The following is a 17500-nucleotide window of genomic DNA, read 5'->3' as shown; positions in this document are numbered from 1 at the left end:
GTGTAAGGGCCCTGGCACACAAAAATACGTAAGCAGTAAAACGTAGTCAGTAAGGAAATCGACCAATCGGAATTCTTACGTTTTAATATGGCTGCCTTACTGCTCAATCATGATTGGTCAATTTGCTTACTGACTACGTTTTATTGCTTACGTTTTTTTGTGTGCCATGGCCTTAAATGGTGCATTCGTTTACACAGCGGCATCTGCTAATCACGTGACGTGATTTACCGAACAAACATCTACATGAATGACTGCTCGGGGCTACGATCGAGGAGATGCTCTGGATGCTTTGAAGCGTTTGATTGACCAATCATGTTGAAAGAAATTTTTATTCCTTTTGGCCCATATTCTGAATCTTCTTTTATCGATAAAAGTGCCTCCAAAAGTGGCACATAAGCCTTCTGATTGGCTACAGGCCGCTTTTAGGAGCACTTTTATCGATAAAAGAGGATTCAGAATATGGGCCTTTGTCTTAATTGGTCATCAAACACTTCAAAGTAGGATCGTATTGGATCGTATCTACCAATAGGAAGACGATTGTAGTCAGCGATTGCAGCAGAATCTAGGGTCAGTTTCACCATCTCCGGTTAACTCAATCAGCCGATTAAATTTAAGAATTGCCAACTACAAAACAAACTAATTTTTAAGGCCATACACACAAAATTGCATAGCTGCATATGCATAACATAAGACCATATGGACCAATGAGCATCGAGTATTATATTATGTAAGTCAATATGGCGACTTAATACTCGATGCTCATTGGTCCATATGGTCTTATGTTATGCATATGCAGCTATGCAATTTTGTGTGTGATGGCCTTTACTCACAGACATCTTATTATAATGTTATATACTTATTTAATATTATATGCACGTGGTAATAACAATATTACACACTCACTTAACAGCTGCTAATATGTATGTACAATAAGATGTCTGTGAGTAAAAATTAGGGCCGCTTCGACCAAACTTAATCGTTGATTAAAGGGTTGCCAACATGACAAAATAATTTAGTGTGACCAATTGTATTTCTGACGATATACTGTATTTCTACAATTATATTGGCTTCTCTCTGTATATTGTTAGAAATACAATTGGTCACACTGAATTATTTTGTCATGTTGGCTACCCTTTAATCAACGATTAAGGCTGCGTTCCTTTTTACGCTTTCAGCGCTGAAAGCGTCGCTCTATCTTCGTTTGATATTCGATGTGCAACAAAGACAGAATGATGCTTTAAGCGTGTAAGGGCTCGTTCCCACTGAGCGCGTCACGTGTCGCGTCACCAGCGTGAGCCAATCAAAACATCCCATTGTAATAACATGTTTTCCGTGTTATTACAATGGGATGTTTTGATTGGCTCACGCTGGTTGACGCGACGCGTGACGCGCTCAGTGGGAACGAGCCCTAAGCGTTCAAATGGAACGCAGCCTAAGTTTGGTCGAAGCGGCCCTTAGTTTAAGTTTTGTAGTTGGCAATTCTTAAATTTAATCGGCTGATTGAGTTAACCGGAGATGGTGAAACTGACCCATATACGTGAAAGACTTTTTCATTAGCATATGCTGTGTCTCAAGGAAAGATAAAGTCATGGACTTTAATCAATATTTCTGAAATTGTTTAAGATTATTTTTTTATTTGATATGCAAGTCACACAAGTGTCACTCTCCTTTACTCTATTCTTTTTTTTTCATTTTTTATATGAGATATTTTATGAGAAGGGTGATTGGATTATTAAATTAAAATCTGCAAAAACTAACATATTTAAAAATATATCTCACATTTGATACACACACACACACACATATATATATATATATATATATATATATATATATATATATATTGTCTACATATGTCTACTTACATACAGATGTCTATTTTAAGGATGAAAAAATTACTTTCACATTATCTTGTGTACCTATCATCTGTTATTAACAAAATTTTGTTGATACATAATGTAGCATTTCTATAAATTACATTATTCAATAAATAAGTTTGATTGTACAGCATGTGCCAAGAATATCCAAGAGGAAATAATTATTTGTCTATATTACAAACGTAAGAAAAGATTAAATTTTCCTAAAATCCATGTGTGTCTAAAAACACAACTAAATAATTATAAATTACTATGTTTATTTATTGCTACATTTTCCTCTTGTTGGAAAGTATACGTTGTATATGTATGTACATTATATATATGCATTTACTGTATAGTAGCAATTACATTATTGAATAAAGGTTTCTTTAGGTGATTTGATAAATTTCTTGCATTTCTCCGCGAATAACATCTCTTTCTGAAACAAATAATAATTATGACTTTTTTCTCTGTCAATATTGAAAGTATAAAGTATCTACGACATTAATAAAACACTTTTGCCAATATCGATTAATCTCAATCTAATTAGAGTTATAATCTAATCAATTAATACTGACAAGACTTGGCATAAAATTAAGAAATTAAATTGCAACAATTGCAAAAAAGTTACCTTGAGCAACTCCTTATCGGGTATCCTAGGATATGGCCCAAATGGATCTTTCTTACCATTATCAAAGTCTGTCGCGAGCATTACATTTAAATGTATAAACAGCAGCGCAAATGTAATACCACAAAAATTTTGCAAGGCCATTATTAAACAGACTCAACAAATCACGAGTTAACCAAAATATTTTGATCAATCGAGACAACAGAATAAAATGTTGCATCAAGATACAGTGATACCAATATGTTTATAGTTCGCAATGGCGTTTTCGAATGGTACGAGTTAATCGCTCCGAGGTTACTAAATGTCATTCACCAATCACAGCCAATTGTAGTGGTTACATTCTTCAGAAGAATGGCTGTGATTGGTCAATAATGTTTAGGAATCTACCTATCGAACGGATTAACTCGTACCATTCGAAAACACCATAATTTGGAACGCACCCCGAATACCGACCACAAGTATATACATAAAAAAATGAACCAATTATCAATTATCTTATACTTAACCAATAATCAATTATCTTATACTGGTATTATGGTTATGCGCTTATGCAAAAGTCTGTCCTCCCAGCTTTATGAATCCCGGCTGTAACTATCTTTCAATGACGTATATACGTCATTGCTATCTTTGCATTAGGGCGCATTCACATCTTGGCAGAAAAGCAGAAAGTAGAAACACAGAAGCCAATCACAACTCGCGCTAGTAGTTACAATTTCTACTTTTTGCCTTTCTAAAGTATTGTTTAAACACTGCTCATTATCAGCGCGAGTTCTGGAAATCGATCATGAATATTTTCCACGCTAGGGAAAAAGATTTATAATCGATTCCTAGATTGACTTTCTGCTTTTCTGCCAAAGTGTGAATACGCCCTTAGAGGAAATTTCTTTAAATGATTTCGCAGCTAGTCAAATTTTGTGTAAACGCGCCATTACGGCAAACAGCTGCGAGCAAACTTCGCTCCGATGCCGACAGGTGGCGACAAAAGTATGCAGCGTGAAACAGTAAGAGCGGATTGGCAGTCGATTGTTGGCCGTCACCGCGCGAAGACGGCGAGATCGTCCTTGGTTTAACTGTCGGCTTATCCGTTGCGCGCAACGCGATTGGCTGACGTTTCTTCCGTAAGTCCCGCCCATCAGGTTACTGTTCGAAAGTATATAGTTGTGTTTCTTTACGCCAAAACGACGAGTGCGCTGCTTTCCTGTATCGCTCGACTTTGGTACGTATTCAATCGTAGGAAAAATTTCAAATGAGTCGTATCGGCGCGCTAATATGCGACGGTTGAGAAACAGTCGAGTGTATGGAAAATCGCGAGCTCGTTCGAGGGTGGTCCATTATTAATATCGCTTACGGGGGGTATTGCTGCGACAACGTCCGGTCCGGGGGGGTTCATCGCGAGTAATTGTGTGTCGAGAATCGTGAAAGAAAGAGAGAGAGAGAAAGAGAGAGAGATACGAAGATAGAAAACATACGGCGACCGTGCGCGCAAGAGGAAGTGGCGGTGGCGGCGGCGGCGGCAGCGGCGGAGGAGGAGGAGGAGGAGGAGGAGGAGGTGGAGGTGGTGGTGGTGGTGCGAGCGTGGCGAGAAGGAAAAACACGTTTCGCGAGGCAACGTCTCGTCTCGCGTCAAGAGTTCCGGCTGAAGATATCCGTTGTCAGTGTCGTCGGCTGTGTTCGTTCCGTTCGCTGTATGGTGCAAACTTTGCGCCGATCGACGACAGTGAGAAAGAAGAGAAAAGGAGTTTTATAAAACAGAAAGAGAAAGAAAAGTGTGTTATCGTCGTGCGCTGTTTCTACGGCATAATCCCAACGAACGAGCGAAGAGAACTGGTCAGCTGGTTTTACGCCAAGAAGAATCATTCGCAAGTGGAAGCGAGATAGTGAGAAGCCGCACACGGCGAAATGGGAGACGGAGAAATGGCGCTGGTGCCAGGTGTCCAGTATGGTTTGTCGTCGCACGACAATTTCGATGAACACAAATCTTTAATCTTCGCGAAGCTCACCGATTCATCGTATCGTGCCATCCAGGAATACCTCAAGAACCGGGTGAGTAGTTTTTGTCATATCGAAAATTCATGCTTTTTATATTTAGAGAGGCTAGGATCGTCATGCGTGCGCGCGCGCGCGCGCGCATACATTGTGACGTATGTGTGCCTGAAGCGTACGATACGCATTTACTGACACGTATGTGTATCTACTGCCGTAACCGGTGGCATGTGTACGTGTGTATTGTAATATCATATCCAGGAAAAAAGAGATAAGAGAGACATCGAGATATTCAATCGTTGTATCGTTCATTCTCTTACTTGCCATATTTTGTGCGAAATTTCGTGACGTCTTCGCCGACGCCTGGAAATTCTTCGACAAGCTAGCTTGATCTCTCCCTTCTCCCCTCCTCTCCTCTCCTCACCCCTCTCTCTCTCTCTCTCTCTCACACACACACACACACACACACACACACACACACACACACTCTTTTTCCCCTTATCTCATCCTTTCTATTTCTTCTCTCTCATCTCCATCTGTTTTTTTTTCTCAAAATCTATTCTTGAAAGAAATCACATTCGAGAGAGGGTCGGCTCTTTTCGCAAACAGCTGCGCTCTCTCTCTCTCTCTCTCTCTCTCTCTCTCTCTCTCTCTCTCTCTCTCTCTCTCTCTCTCTCTCTCTCTCTCTCTCTCTCTCCCCCTCCCCCTCCCCCTCTCTCTTTCTTTCCGTCTTTTTTACTTTTTTCGAGAAAAAGCTCTGAGAACTTCTCATGAGGCCGATCCAAAAATTCGATATGCCTTCGTGTCAGTATACGATCCTCCTTTTTGCGGCATTCGAACAAACGAGCGAACCAGCGAACGAACGAGTCGTGCGATGTCGACACGTCTGCTGCTTTGACAACGGTAATTACGTAATATGAGAACACGAGAGTACGAACTGAGCCGAACCGAAAAATTATATATGCATAATGAAGCCAGACACACACACTTCCGCGGCTACAGAATTTCACATGCGCTGCGGTCCTTGAAGCATTCTTTAAAAGAAAAGTAGTTCCAACATATAATCGCATAACTTTCTTGCAAAGGATCCTCCCTCTCTCCTCGAGAACGCGAAAACAGATGAATCATCTCACGTCACATTACATCGATAGCATGATTTCTGCAACTTAGTCCAACTGCGCGCTCATCTGCGAATTTTTCTGCGCTCGTTTTTGCTCTTTCGCGTAATTGAATGTTTGTTAAATGCGTCACCATGGCCTCGCCAAAAGAAAAAAGGAATGAACACTTTTTATTTTTAACAGCTTTTTCCTGCTTTTGCTGCGTTTGCTGCGTTTGCTGCTTTTCTGACCGCGCGTATTTTCCGTCGTTTTGAGCCGAGGAATACTCGGTCTAACGAGCATGAAGCAGTAGCGGTTGCGAATTCTTACATCAGCTGATTCTAACCTCACCTCACGGACGAGATTCGAAAGTAGAGGAATCGTGGTACGGGGTGAGGCGTGTCCTCACCAAAATAACGCCGTTAAATGCAGAAATATATACTGTCTTCATATTGTCTTTCGTCACGAGTCAATGAAAGATATATCGTATGTAATTGTTGCGTATATTGTTACGCCGTTTATTGTCGATATCATTTTTTTTTTTTTTTTTAATTTTATTACGTGACTTGTAAATCTTCAACTGAAATTGCATTTTATACGTCGTAGCGAAGCGCCATAAAGCCGAAGAAAACGGCTTCGATGAAACATTTTTGCTATCCATAGATTATCGCGACTTATCATTCGATATTTGGGAATATTTCGCTTAAAGTCATCTTAGCGTTATATTATCGCAACGATGTAAATTTGTGCGTTAAACTGATTATTGAAAATCTAGTCGAGTCTGGTAAGAAATGAAATTTTTAATTAAATCACACACACACACATATATATACACATATTTTGAAAACACATCAACCCAGTTATTTATAATAAATAAATTCATTATTAATTCTTACTATTTTGAATCGCTGAACAATTATTATTGTGTTAGAATAAGTTTTGTATAATGATTACGAATGACATGCATGTCTTACGTTAATAGGCAATAAAGCAACCTTATTTTTTAAATTTATCTGTGTAATTATAATAAAATAAATAGAAAAGCAAGAAATTTGAAGCCATATTTACAATTATTTATGTTAAAGTTAAGAATTTTTCATGTTTGTTCGATACGTTAATCAGAATTATCTACTTAGAATTTTAAAATAGCAAGATAAAAATACTTTTTTAATCCACGATTTTCCACGATATACAAGATATTTACATCTTGGAAAGACATGAAAAATCTGGTATTTTTAGATTTTTTGTACCTGGAAAACATGGAAAATCAGGGATCTCTCATGCAATTTTATTAGGATTCGGAAAATTTAAAAGAAGTACCTCTCATTAATAATTTTGCTTTTATACTGTGAATAATCGGGACGGGGAGACGGGTGAGAAGTGAATTGTTTAAAATATATTCTGAATATATATCTATATTTATTTATATGCAATATCTTAATAAAATATTGAATATGAAGTGCATGTTCTTTATTAATTTAGTAATGAAAAATGAAAATTTTTGATGAAAAAATGAAAATTTTATGCGAGTAAAAAAACGTTCATTTTACGAAAGTTATTCAGTTTTTTAGTACACATTTACAAATCTAGCACTTAAATCTAAAACTTAAGAAGCTCTATGCTTTTTCCTTCGTACATGAAAAATATATGTAATAAAAAAATTTATTTTAGAAAATTGCACTAAAAATTCTTAAATCATTTTCTTTTGGAACTTTGAATAAAAATATCTGTAAGATTATAGGAATAGGAAATTTTCAGAGAATTTTTTTACAAGATTTGAGTGTAGACACTAAAGAAGTTTCAGAAGATATAAAAATGCTTGAAAATAAATAATTCGATTTAAAGAAACGCGCGCGACCAAACGTTTTTCATCGGAGAGAATTTTTTCGGTTAGATGTTAAATGGTGGTCAAATATTTAAATGAATGATCCGAGTCTCCGCGTGACACAGCTAAGAATGCAGTAGAAAACAGCAAAGGAAGAAGAATGTAGAACGAAAATAGGGTTAGTTTAAATAGCCCATTGTTTAAAAAGCGCTGCAGAATTCAAAAGCGAACTACACCTTTACGATTCCAAGATTCAGATCCTGCTGCGTTGGCTGTATCCTGTAAAAGGGACGTGCCCCTTTCGAGAAGTATACAGCTGTTCTCTTCGAAACTCGAATAACTTGAACCCCGTTTGAAGAAACGGGGTTGCAACCGCATGCATATTTTACAAGTAAGAGAGAGAAAAAAGAATACGTTTCTCTCTCTCTCTCCCTCTCTATAGATAATTTGTTTGTTTGCGAAATGAATAATCGTGATTCGAATTATTATTTAGAAAGCCAGACGGAACGTTAAATATTATATTGAATGAGCAATTCAGCTTTTATTGTAAAAGACTTTTATGGACATATTTATTAGGTTGATTTAATTTCTATTTTTGATTTCTGTTCAAATGACGGCATATAATGAATTATGTTATACCCTCTTCGCTTAATTACTTACTACTGGTTATTCGTTTGATTTTGTGGATGTCATCGTTAAAGTTGAAAGAACGGCGCTTTATTCTCTTATAGTTGTTTGTATTCCTAAATTAAATGGCAAGTAAATGGCATTAAATAGCTAATTTTAAAACACTAATTTTCACTTTATATACACGCAAGATTTTTGCAAAAAAATATTGTATTTAGATTTTTATCAAACTTTCATAGCGCACTTCTATTTTTAGTTAAATTTATTCAATTTACAAATTTTGTAATTTATAAACAATTTTTCTAACTTTGAAAATTGTTGATCATCTTAAGCGGCTATCAAATAGCTGTGTATGTTTTCGAAATATTCAAAAGCAATTCTTTGAACACGGAACAGTTGGGCTTTTTATTATATTGCCTCATCTTTTTCTCTTTCCCTTTTTTATTATTTACAATCTTTTGCACCTTTGCAAACTTTGTTTCTCCCTTTACTTCTTTTCTTTCCGAATTCTGTTCCAATTAAGCGCTATTTATAATTTATACATCTCGTTACATTTTGCCAATATTAACGCAATGCGTAACTAAAACAAATGACAAAATTTTTTTAAATAACCCGAACAATCGGTCGTAAATTAATCGATGCGGAAGGGTTATCGCGAGATTGTAAGACTCTCGTAAATTCAAGCGATACGCGAATTTATTTATGAAAAGAAGTCACACGCAATTAAATATTCGCACGCGCCAAGTTGGAATTTCGATCTCGGCTTTTTTTGCGCACTGAAATAATATTAAATGCTGCTAGGACATATATTGTAAGAATGGAAAGTCAGATATTAACGCACGAAGTGCATACATAAAGTACACTTTAGAACCATTAAAATAGTCTCGGTAGAGGGTAAAAGAGAAAAAAAATATCGCATCTCGTAATCATGCTATTAAATTGGCGACTTACATACGTCAAACGCCTCCAATTTACGTTCGATGTAAAATAAATTATGCGAGGTGAAAGTGAATGCCAGCTACGCAGGAGACGAAAGGAGAGGGGGAGGCATGCTTCAAAAAGTAATGCCGATCGTTGAAAACCTTGAAAGTGTGTAAAACCGACTGGTCTCGGCCGATCATGATTCCACATATTCCGATTTGTATTTCTTTAACATACACATATATGTATATGCAAACATTACATTATGTAGAAATAGGTGATCCTATCATAAAAATTTTGTCGTAAATAAATCGACATGTATATACGCATACATATACGCGAGAAGGAGAGCTCTGCCTCGTGCCTCTCACTGTTGCAAATATCACTCTCGTTTGCCCCGCTATATTCTTTTCCGTGAAACGCAACACCGCAAATAAATATTCTCGACCTATTTCATAGATTACATCATACCTTGTACATTTAACAGGAGGAAAATTTAGAAGCAGATTTTCCTTTTTTTCTTTTCTTCAGTCTTATGTTTATTCGATATTTATATCGTTACAGATTACAATATTATTGTGAAATTTATATATATATATATATATATTTCAATATTATTATAAAATTAATATATATTGTTTTTATATATATATTTCTTATATAGCAGTGAATATTCGACGATGAATATTTATATTGAGCATGCATGTATGTACGTTACGCTCATTTCTTTCGGTTTCCCGGAATGCGGAACTAATCTGTGCTTACTTATCGGCTTATCGATGAATCGACGATTTATTTGATTAGAAAAAGCTGTTGAATGCAGCATGAAATAGCTGCTAGATTGCGATCACACCTACTTGGGTCTTGTTGCGTGAGTCGTATTATTTTACAACAGCTAAACAGGTTGGCTTTTATTTTTCAGCAATAACGCGCCCAAATTCGCATGCACTAATTGCTCGGCGAGACGTCATGGAAAAAGCATGCCGTGACATTGACGACTGCACAATCGCATTTTTCTTCTCCCTTTCAAGGTCATGTATCGCATATCGATTGCCTAATGTAAATTAACAAAGAAAATGTGTCACTTTGACGAACAAGCTACTAGCATAATTTAGTCGCGAGTAATTAGTGTTACACACAATTAGTGCGATGATTAACGTTATTATACAACTGTGCGACAGTATCACGTAAATGTCATTGTGCACAAGTCTCTGGAACGGAACGTATGCACCGACGATTTTTAATAATATACTTTAATGAATTGAAACAAATGTATAATAATATATTTTAATGGCATTACGCGCGATCAGAGTTGTTAAAATTCCATTACCTTTTAGATAAAAATTCATGCCAACGGTAAAAATTGCGATATTTTGGTCGTTTCTATTAAAAGACTCTAAAAATGTTGAAGTAAATAGAAAATATTTTTATCGATATTCGTTAATTGACAATGTTTCTCTAATTTAATTTTTAATTTAAAATTTTATCCAAAATAAAATAATTAGATTAAAAAGTGACAAATGGAAAATGAATTAGTTTTTTATTATACAATGTCGATTATTAATGATAAACGCGAATTAGATCTATATTGTATGTGTGATCAAAATTTTACAATTCTACTTATTATTATACTTTTCTCTCATATTTTTTTATTAAACTACTAAAAATTAAAATAAAATTTAGTAACACTTATATCTTGAAAGTTTTTCTTTTAAAAATATATTTGATTAATTAATTTGAATTTAAAAAGATTTTATTATTATATTAGTCTTGTTCTTTAAACTATAGTGATTTATTAAAGAAAAAAAAGTACCTTTTTGCATAAAGCGATACAAATATATTTCAGTATTATGTATAGTTGCTTTTATAACTTTTGCCAATTTATATCATTGAATAAAGTTCGGGTGAGTAAAGGCCGGAATTTATCATTAGTTTTTTCACTTATTTTTCACAGGATTTTTCCGGCCAATCCCGATTACGATTATCTCATAAACATCAGTTATCATCGATTATCAAATAAATGATAATTAAAGGAAGGAGGAAAGGGATTTTATTTTTATCAAGTCTTATAATAGATATATGGGCGAGATTTTATTTTACATATACACATACTGATATTGCAGCGTTAGATAATGATGAATAATAATAATGATATCTTTTCATTTGTTATTAAAGTTAAACTTATTTTAATATCGATTAATATTTACGTATATTTTCTTTTCAAGTGAAAAACCACGTGCGATTTTTGATTAATTTCCTATTGATTTCGATACGATAACATTATTCGTGTATGGAATCGATACATCTCCCGGAAATGTTCTCGATCGAAAACATTGCGTTATTATTGTGTTTTCGAACTTAAGCGACATAGCGGATATATCGAGCTATCGCATTCATTGATAAAAAATTTCGATGAGAATAGCCGGTGAAATTATTGGCTGTTTCACCGTCATTGAAATTCGTGTCGTCTTGGAACCGCTTATTATCGGATGATGCGGGTAATCCCGAAAGATCGATGAGAGTCTCTCTCACATATAAAACTGCCAGTACGAACGTGAATTGATTTGTGGAGTTGCCGGAGAACCGAATTCATTACGAATTCATGTATCAAGTATAGACTCCGCCGGGAGTCATGGCAACGCGGAATTATCCCGGCAACATTACGACACCGAGTTTAACACATAGACCCATTGTCGCGTTGTATCAGTCTGAGACTTTGAAACGATAAAGCTGCGTAAAAGCATCGTAAAAAGTTGCGGTCGTTAGGACAATGGCTCTTACAAGGCTTGAGAATGCAGTCTACGTGAACTTTGCCCTCTCCGATAGAAGATCTAAGCACTTTTAAAATTCTTGAATTTTTCCTGAATCTTTCCCGTTGCCATCCTTTAATTTCTTTCGGCGGAATAATTAATCAATGTGACTAATCCCCATCTTATTTTAGAATTAATCGGAGATAAATCGACTCGCGCCATTGTCTCTTAAGATCGGCTTTATATAATTTATTTTTTTTATTTATTTAACGAGAACGAGTTCTTTGATACATGTAGAGAATAGGCATAATAGGCATAAAAGAACAACAGTGGATGCGAGAAAAATTATTCAGACCACGCGCATACTTCGAACGCAACTGATTTCGAGATAATGGACCAATTAAAGTTTCCTCGAAGAGATCAAGGGCAAAATTGACTCTGTCAGAAAATTCGTTATCAAATAAGTACAATTGGTTCGGTGATTTAAATTTACTGTATGAAGTACAATGAAAATCTTCGTGTGAAATGGTATTTTATTTCTACAATCTAACTGGAACATGAAATGAATTTTTTAATAATTTAGAACAGGCATTGCGAGAATAATGATCTAAAGGACTCGTAATTACATTAAATACATAATGCTAATGTCGTGAAAAGTAAATGGAAATTATTTTCATTACATCGTCATGTTTCTCGGGATTTAACTCGGCATAGATCAGCAAACTGCAGCTCGGAAATTCCCATAGCAACGATATTCCCATCACGACAATATCACTTTTGATAAGAATCATTTGTCATATATATTTTCGAGTTTTCGAGTAATTTCCGTCCTCTCGCGGATTATTCGCATAGCGGCAAGAGTTTGATATCGCGAAACAGATTTTTATGGTTGTGACGAAAAAATGTGACTAAACAGCGTGTCTTTCGCAATCTGTGCCATAATTTTCGATTCTTGGACTTCTCCCTTGGACGACTTACGCCCGCCCTGATCATCGGCGGCGGGCCTTCTCTTTCGCTTTTCCTTTTCGCCGCGCGATACGCGATATACGCGCTGCAGCGATTTCAGACCGATAAAATCATCGGGTGCACGCTCAGCTGGGTTTCCCAATATTCTCTCAACGATCCGCGGATATAACACATAAAAGTGACCGATTGTGACCGATTTAAATCAAATACGTATGATGTTACACTTTGTAAGAATGTATAACGGTATATTTCAGTGAAACCTCGAGTCTATTGTCTGGATTACGCAACAATTGGATTAAGATATATTGTTTCACGCGGAAAATTTCAGCGTGCGATCAAAAAAAAAAAGCGCTAAGAATTTTTGTAGACTTTGCGAGAAAAAGATAAATGAGAGTTATATAATGAATTACTATCTATTTGAGAAAAAAAATATTATATAAAAAATTCGATTGCAGTTTGATGTAAACTCTTATTTTTTTATCGTTTAATCGCAGCTTTTATCGCAAGAAATATCCCATTGTTTCATGCAAATTTTTTTGTAAAAGGGCATTTTTTTAGAGCCAGAAAAATATTTACTTCTTCCAATGCGATAGATTGTTGACTTTATTAACGGCATTCTCCTTCATCTTCTTTTTTCTCCAATATCTCGTTTTGCGCTCATATCGGCTCATCTGTCGCAGATTGATGAGAAAGTAATGCGATTCAAACTCCATCGATCTCTTGTGCGAACGTGTAAAAAGATTTACGACTGATTGTAAGAATTTCCTCCGAGGCTTGTCTTGTATTATCGTTGGAGATTATTATCCCAATAGTCATCTCTCTATACGAATTTTTCAGACGACATTTACATAGCGCTTGGATTTTATCGATACTTGGTTTCGACTTTATCGTTAGCGTTTCATCTAGATGGAGAGATAGATTCGAGAAACTCGGCGTTTCGACGCTGATTTCGCGCGATTTTGTTGTAAAATCCCACCTCGCGAGCGATTAAGCGTACGCATAAGTATAAGTTAGTACTAAGACCGTAAGAGATGGTGATCGGTACCGGTGTAGAGCGGATCGGAAAAGGTTAATATATTGTACGATAGAAAACGCGCGACACGCGCGAATGTCGAAGTTATCCGGTTGCCGCGAGTCTATGGCGAAGTCTCGAGATGGCGATAAAAAGATCGGTGAAGGGAGAATGATGCGATTCCTGTGTCGGTGTGCGGTATTCCGTGTGATTATCTAGGTGGGCAAAGGCTTTCTCCTAGGAAGGCCTTTGAGAGGCGTCCTTTCTCTCTAAGGACGTCGGGGCGTTGAAAGACGTTCGTCTCAAGGCCGTTGCTCTTGTACAAGAAATTAATGCTACATGCTCACTTTGCAAACTGGGAATCGAATCACGCCACCGTCCATGCTTTTACCATAATAGTCGCGCGCGCGAGTCGGAGTATTATCGTAAATTACTTAATGAGAAAATCCTTTTGGATTAATCCGACCGCCGTGAGCGAGACCCTCATGGAAATCTTCAGGCGCTTTAAGTACGATACCGGATGTGAATGTATAATTATCGGAGAAGCTCTCCTTGACGCTGATATTGGAGCGATAAAAGGTAGCGATCTCGGGATTAACGTTCCAATTGTCCATGTAAATATCTCACGTCATTGTTTATGCACTGCGTTTTTTATAATAATATAAAAACTGAGATAATATGAATTATCTTTTCTTTATGGATTTTTTTTCTTCCTATTTTCTATTTTCTATTTTATTCTTTATTTTATATTTTTTATTTGCGTATAATAAATACTGAGATAATGTGTGTAAAAGAAAGAGATTATATCGAAAAGAAAATCAAAGCTGTTGAATATTAGATAAAAGTATAACGCGCGATATTGCCTTATTCGAGCATATACTCTCTTCTAATTACCGATAATTATGTATCCGCCCTAACTGCTACACAGGCGCTCGTCGCGAAAGTTTTTATATTTTGCCAACACACACACGAAGCAAATCGCATGAACGAGGCGAGTTTAAAAAAGGATTCTCGGCCGCGTTAATCGTTCACGAGGATTTCCCGGCGTTTTATCATAATACCATAGGCTTTCCTCGTTGGAGAACGCGCACTGAAAAATTCTCACCTCGAGATAATTTACGCGTCGTCCATCACCCTGCGCTTGCAATTAAAATGTCCTTCTAAAGGAATATATTTTGAAACATTTCAACGAGCGGCAATGGAGGAGGAAAGCGCAAAACCGCTTTATTATGCGCAGAGCGATTACGACAGAATATTTTGCACGGAAATATTTTACACAATCAAAGCTCTTAGGTCCTTATTGAATGTCTATTTTCTTAGGAATACAAGACACATTTATCTGATCTGGGAAACTTAAAATATATTAGTGCAAATACAAAGCTATTTCGTCAAAAATCGATAGTACAAGTATACCTCTTATCGTACATGTACATACCACTAGATACTTTTATACTTTGTTGAATATTTATTCCATACAATAAATTTCGTTAAATATTGATAAACAGTGTTATATTAGATTTACGAAACCTTCGGTATATAATTTGAATTTGAAAATACTTCTTTACAGGTTATAAAAAAGAAATTAAATATATTTAAAAAGAACTAAATTTTTATTCAATCAATAATAAATTGTTTTTTTTCCAAATTTAAGAAATTAAATAATATACATGCACTTTTATAAAATTCAACAAATTTAAACTGTATAAATTGTAGAATTAACGAATTGTCTCAAAGTTGATTCTCGAAATTTAAATAAAACTAATATTTTTCGAATTATCAATCAAATTCCTTTTGTTAATAGAACCTTCTCTCTGAAGATGAAATTAATGCAATTAAATGAAATTAATTGAAAATATATGCTTCATCTTAAATTTACTAATTGTAGTCAATTTAGAAGCAATTGACTATAGGAAATTTAATATCGCACAAATCTAATATACAACATCTAATAACGATTAAGGAACATAATTGCGCTTTATTCGGTACACAATCGTTGACATTGATGATACATTGATAGAGAAATCTAAGAAAACCGCTCAAGATTCAGCATTTAAAGGATTCATTTGTTTATTTCCATAATAATTGTACAATAGACCGCCATGTATAATAGTCTAGTATAGTAAATCGAAGGAAAGCTAATATTCTTACATTCATTTACTATATGATTTCACAATTCAATATTCTTATTTCCTTTTAGAAATGGTGCAAGCTGAATTGCAATAAATTGCTCCGTTCTTCTTCAATAAGTAATCGTCTATCAAAATTTGCTTCAATTGCGTCGTGATTTGACATATCATTGTCTGGATTTCCAATGCAAACATAAATAGCAATACAGCAATGGTGATATAGGAATTAATCACAACAGTTGAAAGATATTCTTCGATAGACAGGTATATCTAATGCGCCATCCGACGCGGAACATAACGGCTGTTATCGATATGCGCTTCCGGCTTTCGATGAAAACAGGTCGAACACGCTTTGAGAAATTTCTTCAAGATGATTTACGCATTACGCACATGTTTACATCGGAAGAAAAGTTCATTACTAGAGATTCACCGCAATATTATGCTTGCCACTTATACGCTTGATTTTATCATAATTTTCATTTATATTAAATCGTTACTACTGAACTATAAAAGCTATAAAAAATCGATGAACTGCATATATTTTCTCTTATATATTATATATTATATTGTATATTATATCTTGTCTCTCAAGATTCTTGAAAGATTTACTGGAGTGATCGAGACTGTTTAACTTTCATCATTTTAATTTCACAATTTTATTCTAATTATATTTTTATATCTAAATATTATATTTGTTACATTATCTTTATATTTATATTTATAATCACAAAAAAATTAATACTTATTACTACACTTATTAAACACACAAACACACACACACACACACACACACATATGAAAAAATTAAATTTGGTATAAGTTTAATTGCATACACGCTTTAACAACGAATTAATATCATAATAAAATATTAAATAGAGCATGCACAAAACAAAAACATGATATCTTTATTTTGCCGCTACCGAGACTTTTTTTATATCACATGTTACCAGTTTTCATACGCGTTATCTTCTCGATAAAGTCATATAATTTAGAGCGAGAAAGAGAGAAAAAAGCGCGAAAAAAACAAGGAAAAATAAATAAATATATATATATACACACACACACACACACACACACACACATATATATTTAAAAAAATATATCGTTACTTAAGCAGTATGTGGATTTTCGTGAAATAAGTCACTTTTCTACGGTAGTTTTTTTAATTTTTCAATAAAGTGTTATCTTGAAACTTGATTAATTGTGAACTGTTCAAAATCTAAAAAAAAAAATAGGATTTATTAGACTTTAAGTTAAACTTATATACTATTCTTTGTATCTTGCGATCTTTTAAATGCTCCTAAATGGCGGATATAATTTGAAACTTGACTTTCTACTAATGCATTGCGCTGTCATCAGATTATCATCTATATGCTGATTGAATAATTGTAGACAGAAAAGGTGACAAAGGGACTGATGAGCGTGCACATGACTCTGCATTAATATTGACTAACAAAAAGATAATATTAAAAAATAATAATATTTAAAAAAAGATAATATTATGAAATTAAAAAAACTCTTTTGTGAGGAACACAATTATCACGCAATTAAGAAAAAGATAATAAATTACAGCATACGTTTATCTGCGTTACATTCTACAAATAATTTTTCTTTTTTTCCTCGTTTAAAAATTCGATCCAGTTCTCTTACATTTATGATGGCGTTGTCAATCCAAGGTTAAATAAGATATTTATAAGATACGTTAATTT

The 17500-nt window shown here is 34.9% G+C and overlaps 2 protein-coding genes across 3 annotated transcripts in view; one reads left to right on the top strand and one right to left on the bottom strand.

Annotated features, from left to right (window-relative positions):
* Window positions 1-2114: 2114 nt before the first annotated feature.
* LOC145976829 (uncharacterized) lies at window positions 2115-2717 on the bottom strand. Its single transcript, XM_083108257.1, has 2 exons — window positions 2488-2717; window positions 2115-2295 (listed from the first exon to the last, which is right to left on the bottom strand). The coding sequence occupies exons 1-2, from the start codon at window positions 2626-2628 to the stop codon at window positions 2227-2229; spliced, it is 210 nt and encodes a 69-aa protein (XP_082964383.1). The 5' UTR covers window positions 2629-2717; the 3' UTR covers window positions 2115-2226.
* A 1322-nt stretch (window positions 2718-4039) lies between these two features.
* Window positions 4040-17500, top strand: part of Su(tpl) (Suppressor of Triplolethal) — an 84636-nt gene continuing 71175 nt past the window's right edge. For both annotated transcript variants that reach the window (XR_014440504.1, XM_083109451.1), the window contains exon 1: window positions 4040-4527. Coding sequence is in view for 1 of the 2 variants with exons in the window: in XM_083109451.1 (XP_082965577.1) it covers window positions 4384-4527 (144 nt within the window). In the remaining variant the exon portion in view is untranslated. The remainder of the gene's footprint in view (window positions 4528-17500) is intronic.

The sequence above is a fragment of the Camponotus vicinus genome, unplaced genomic scaffold (assembly GCF_025532165.1).
Source record: "Camponotus vicinus isolate PSW18456_S1 unplaced genomic scaffold, iyCamVici1.0 SCAF_9, whole genome shotgun sequence".
In the NCBI taxonomy this organism is placed as follows: domain Eukaryota; kingdom Metazoa; phylum Arthropoda; class Insecta; order Hymenoptera; family Formicidae; genus Camponotus; species Camponotus vicinus.
This window is presented reverse-complemented; position numbering and strand designations above follow the sequence as displayed.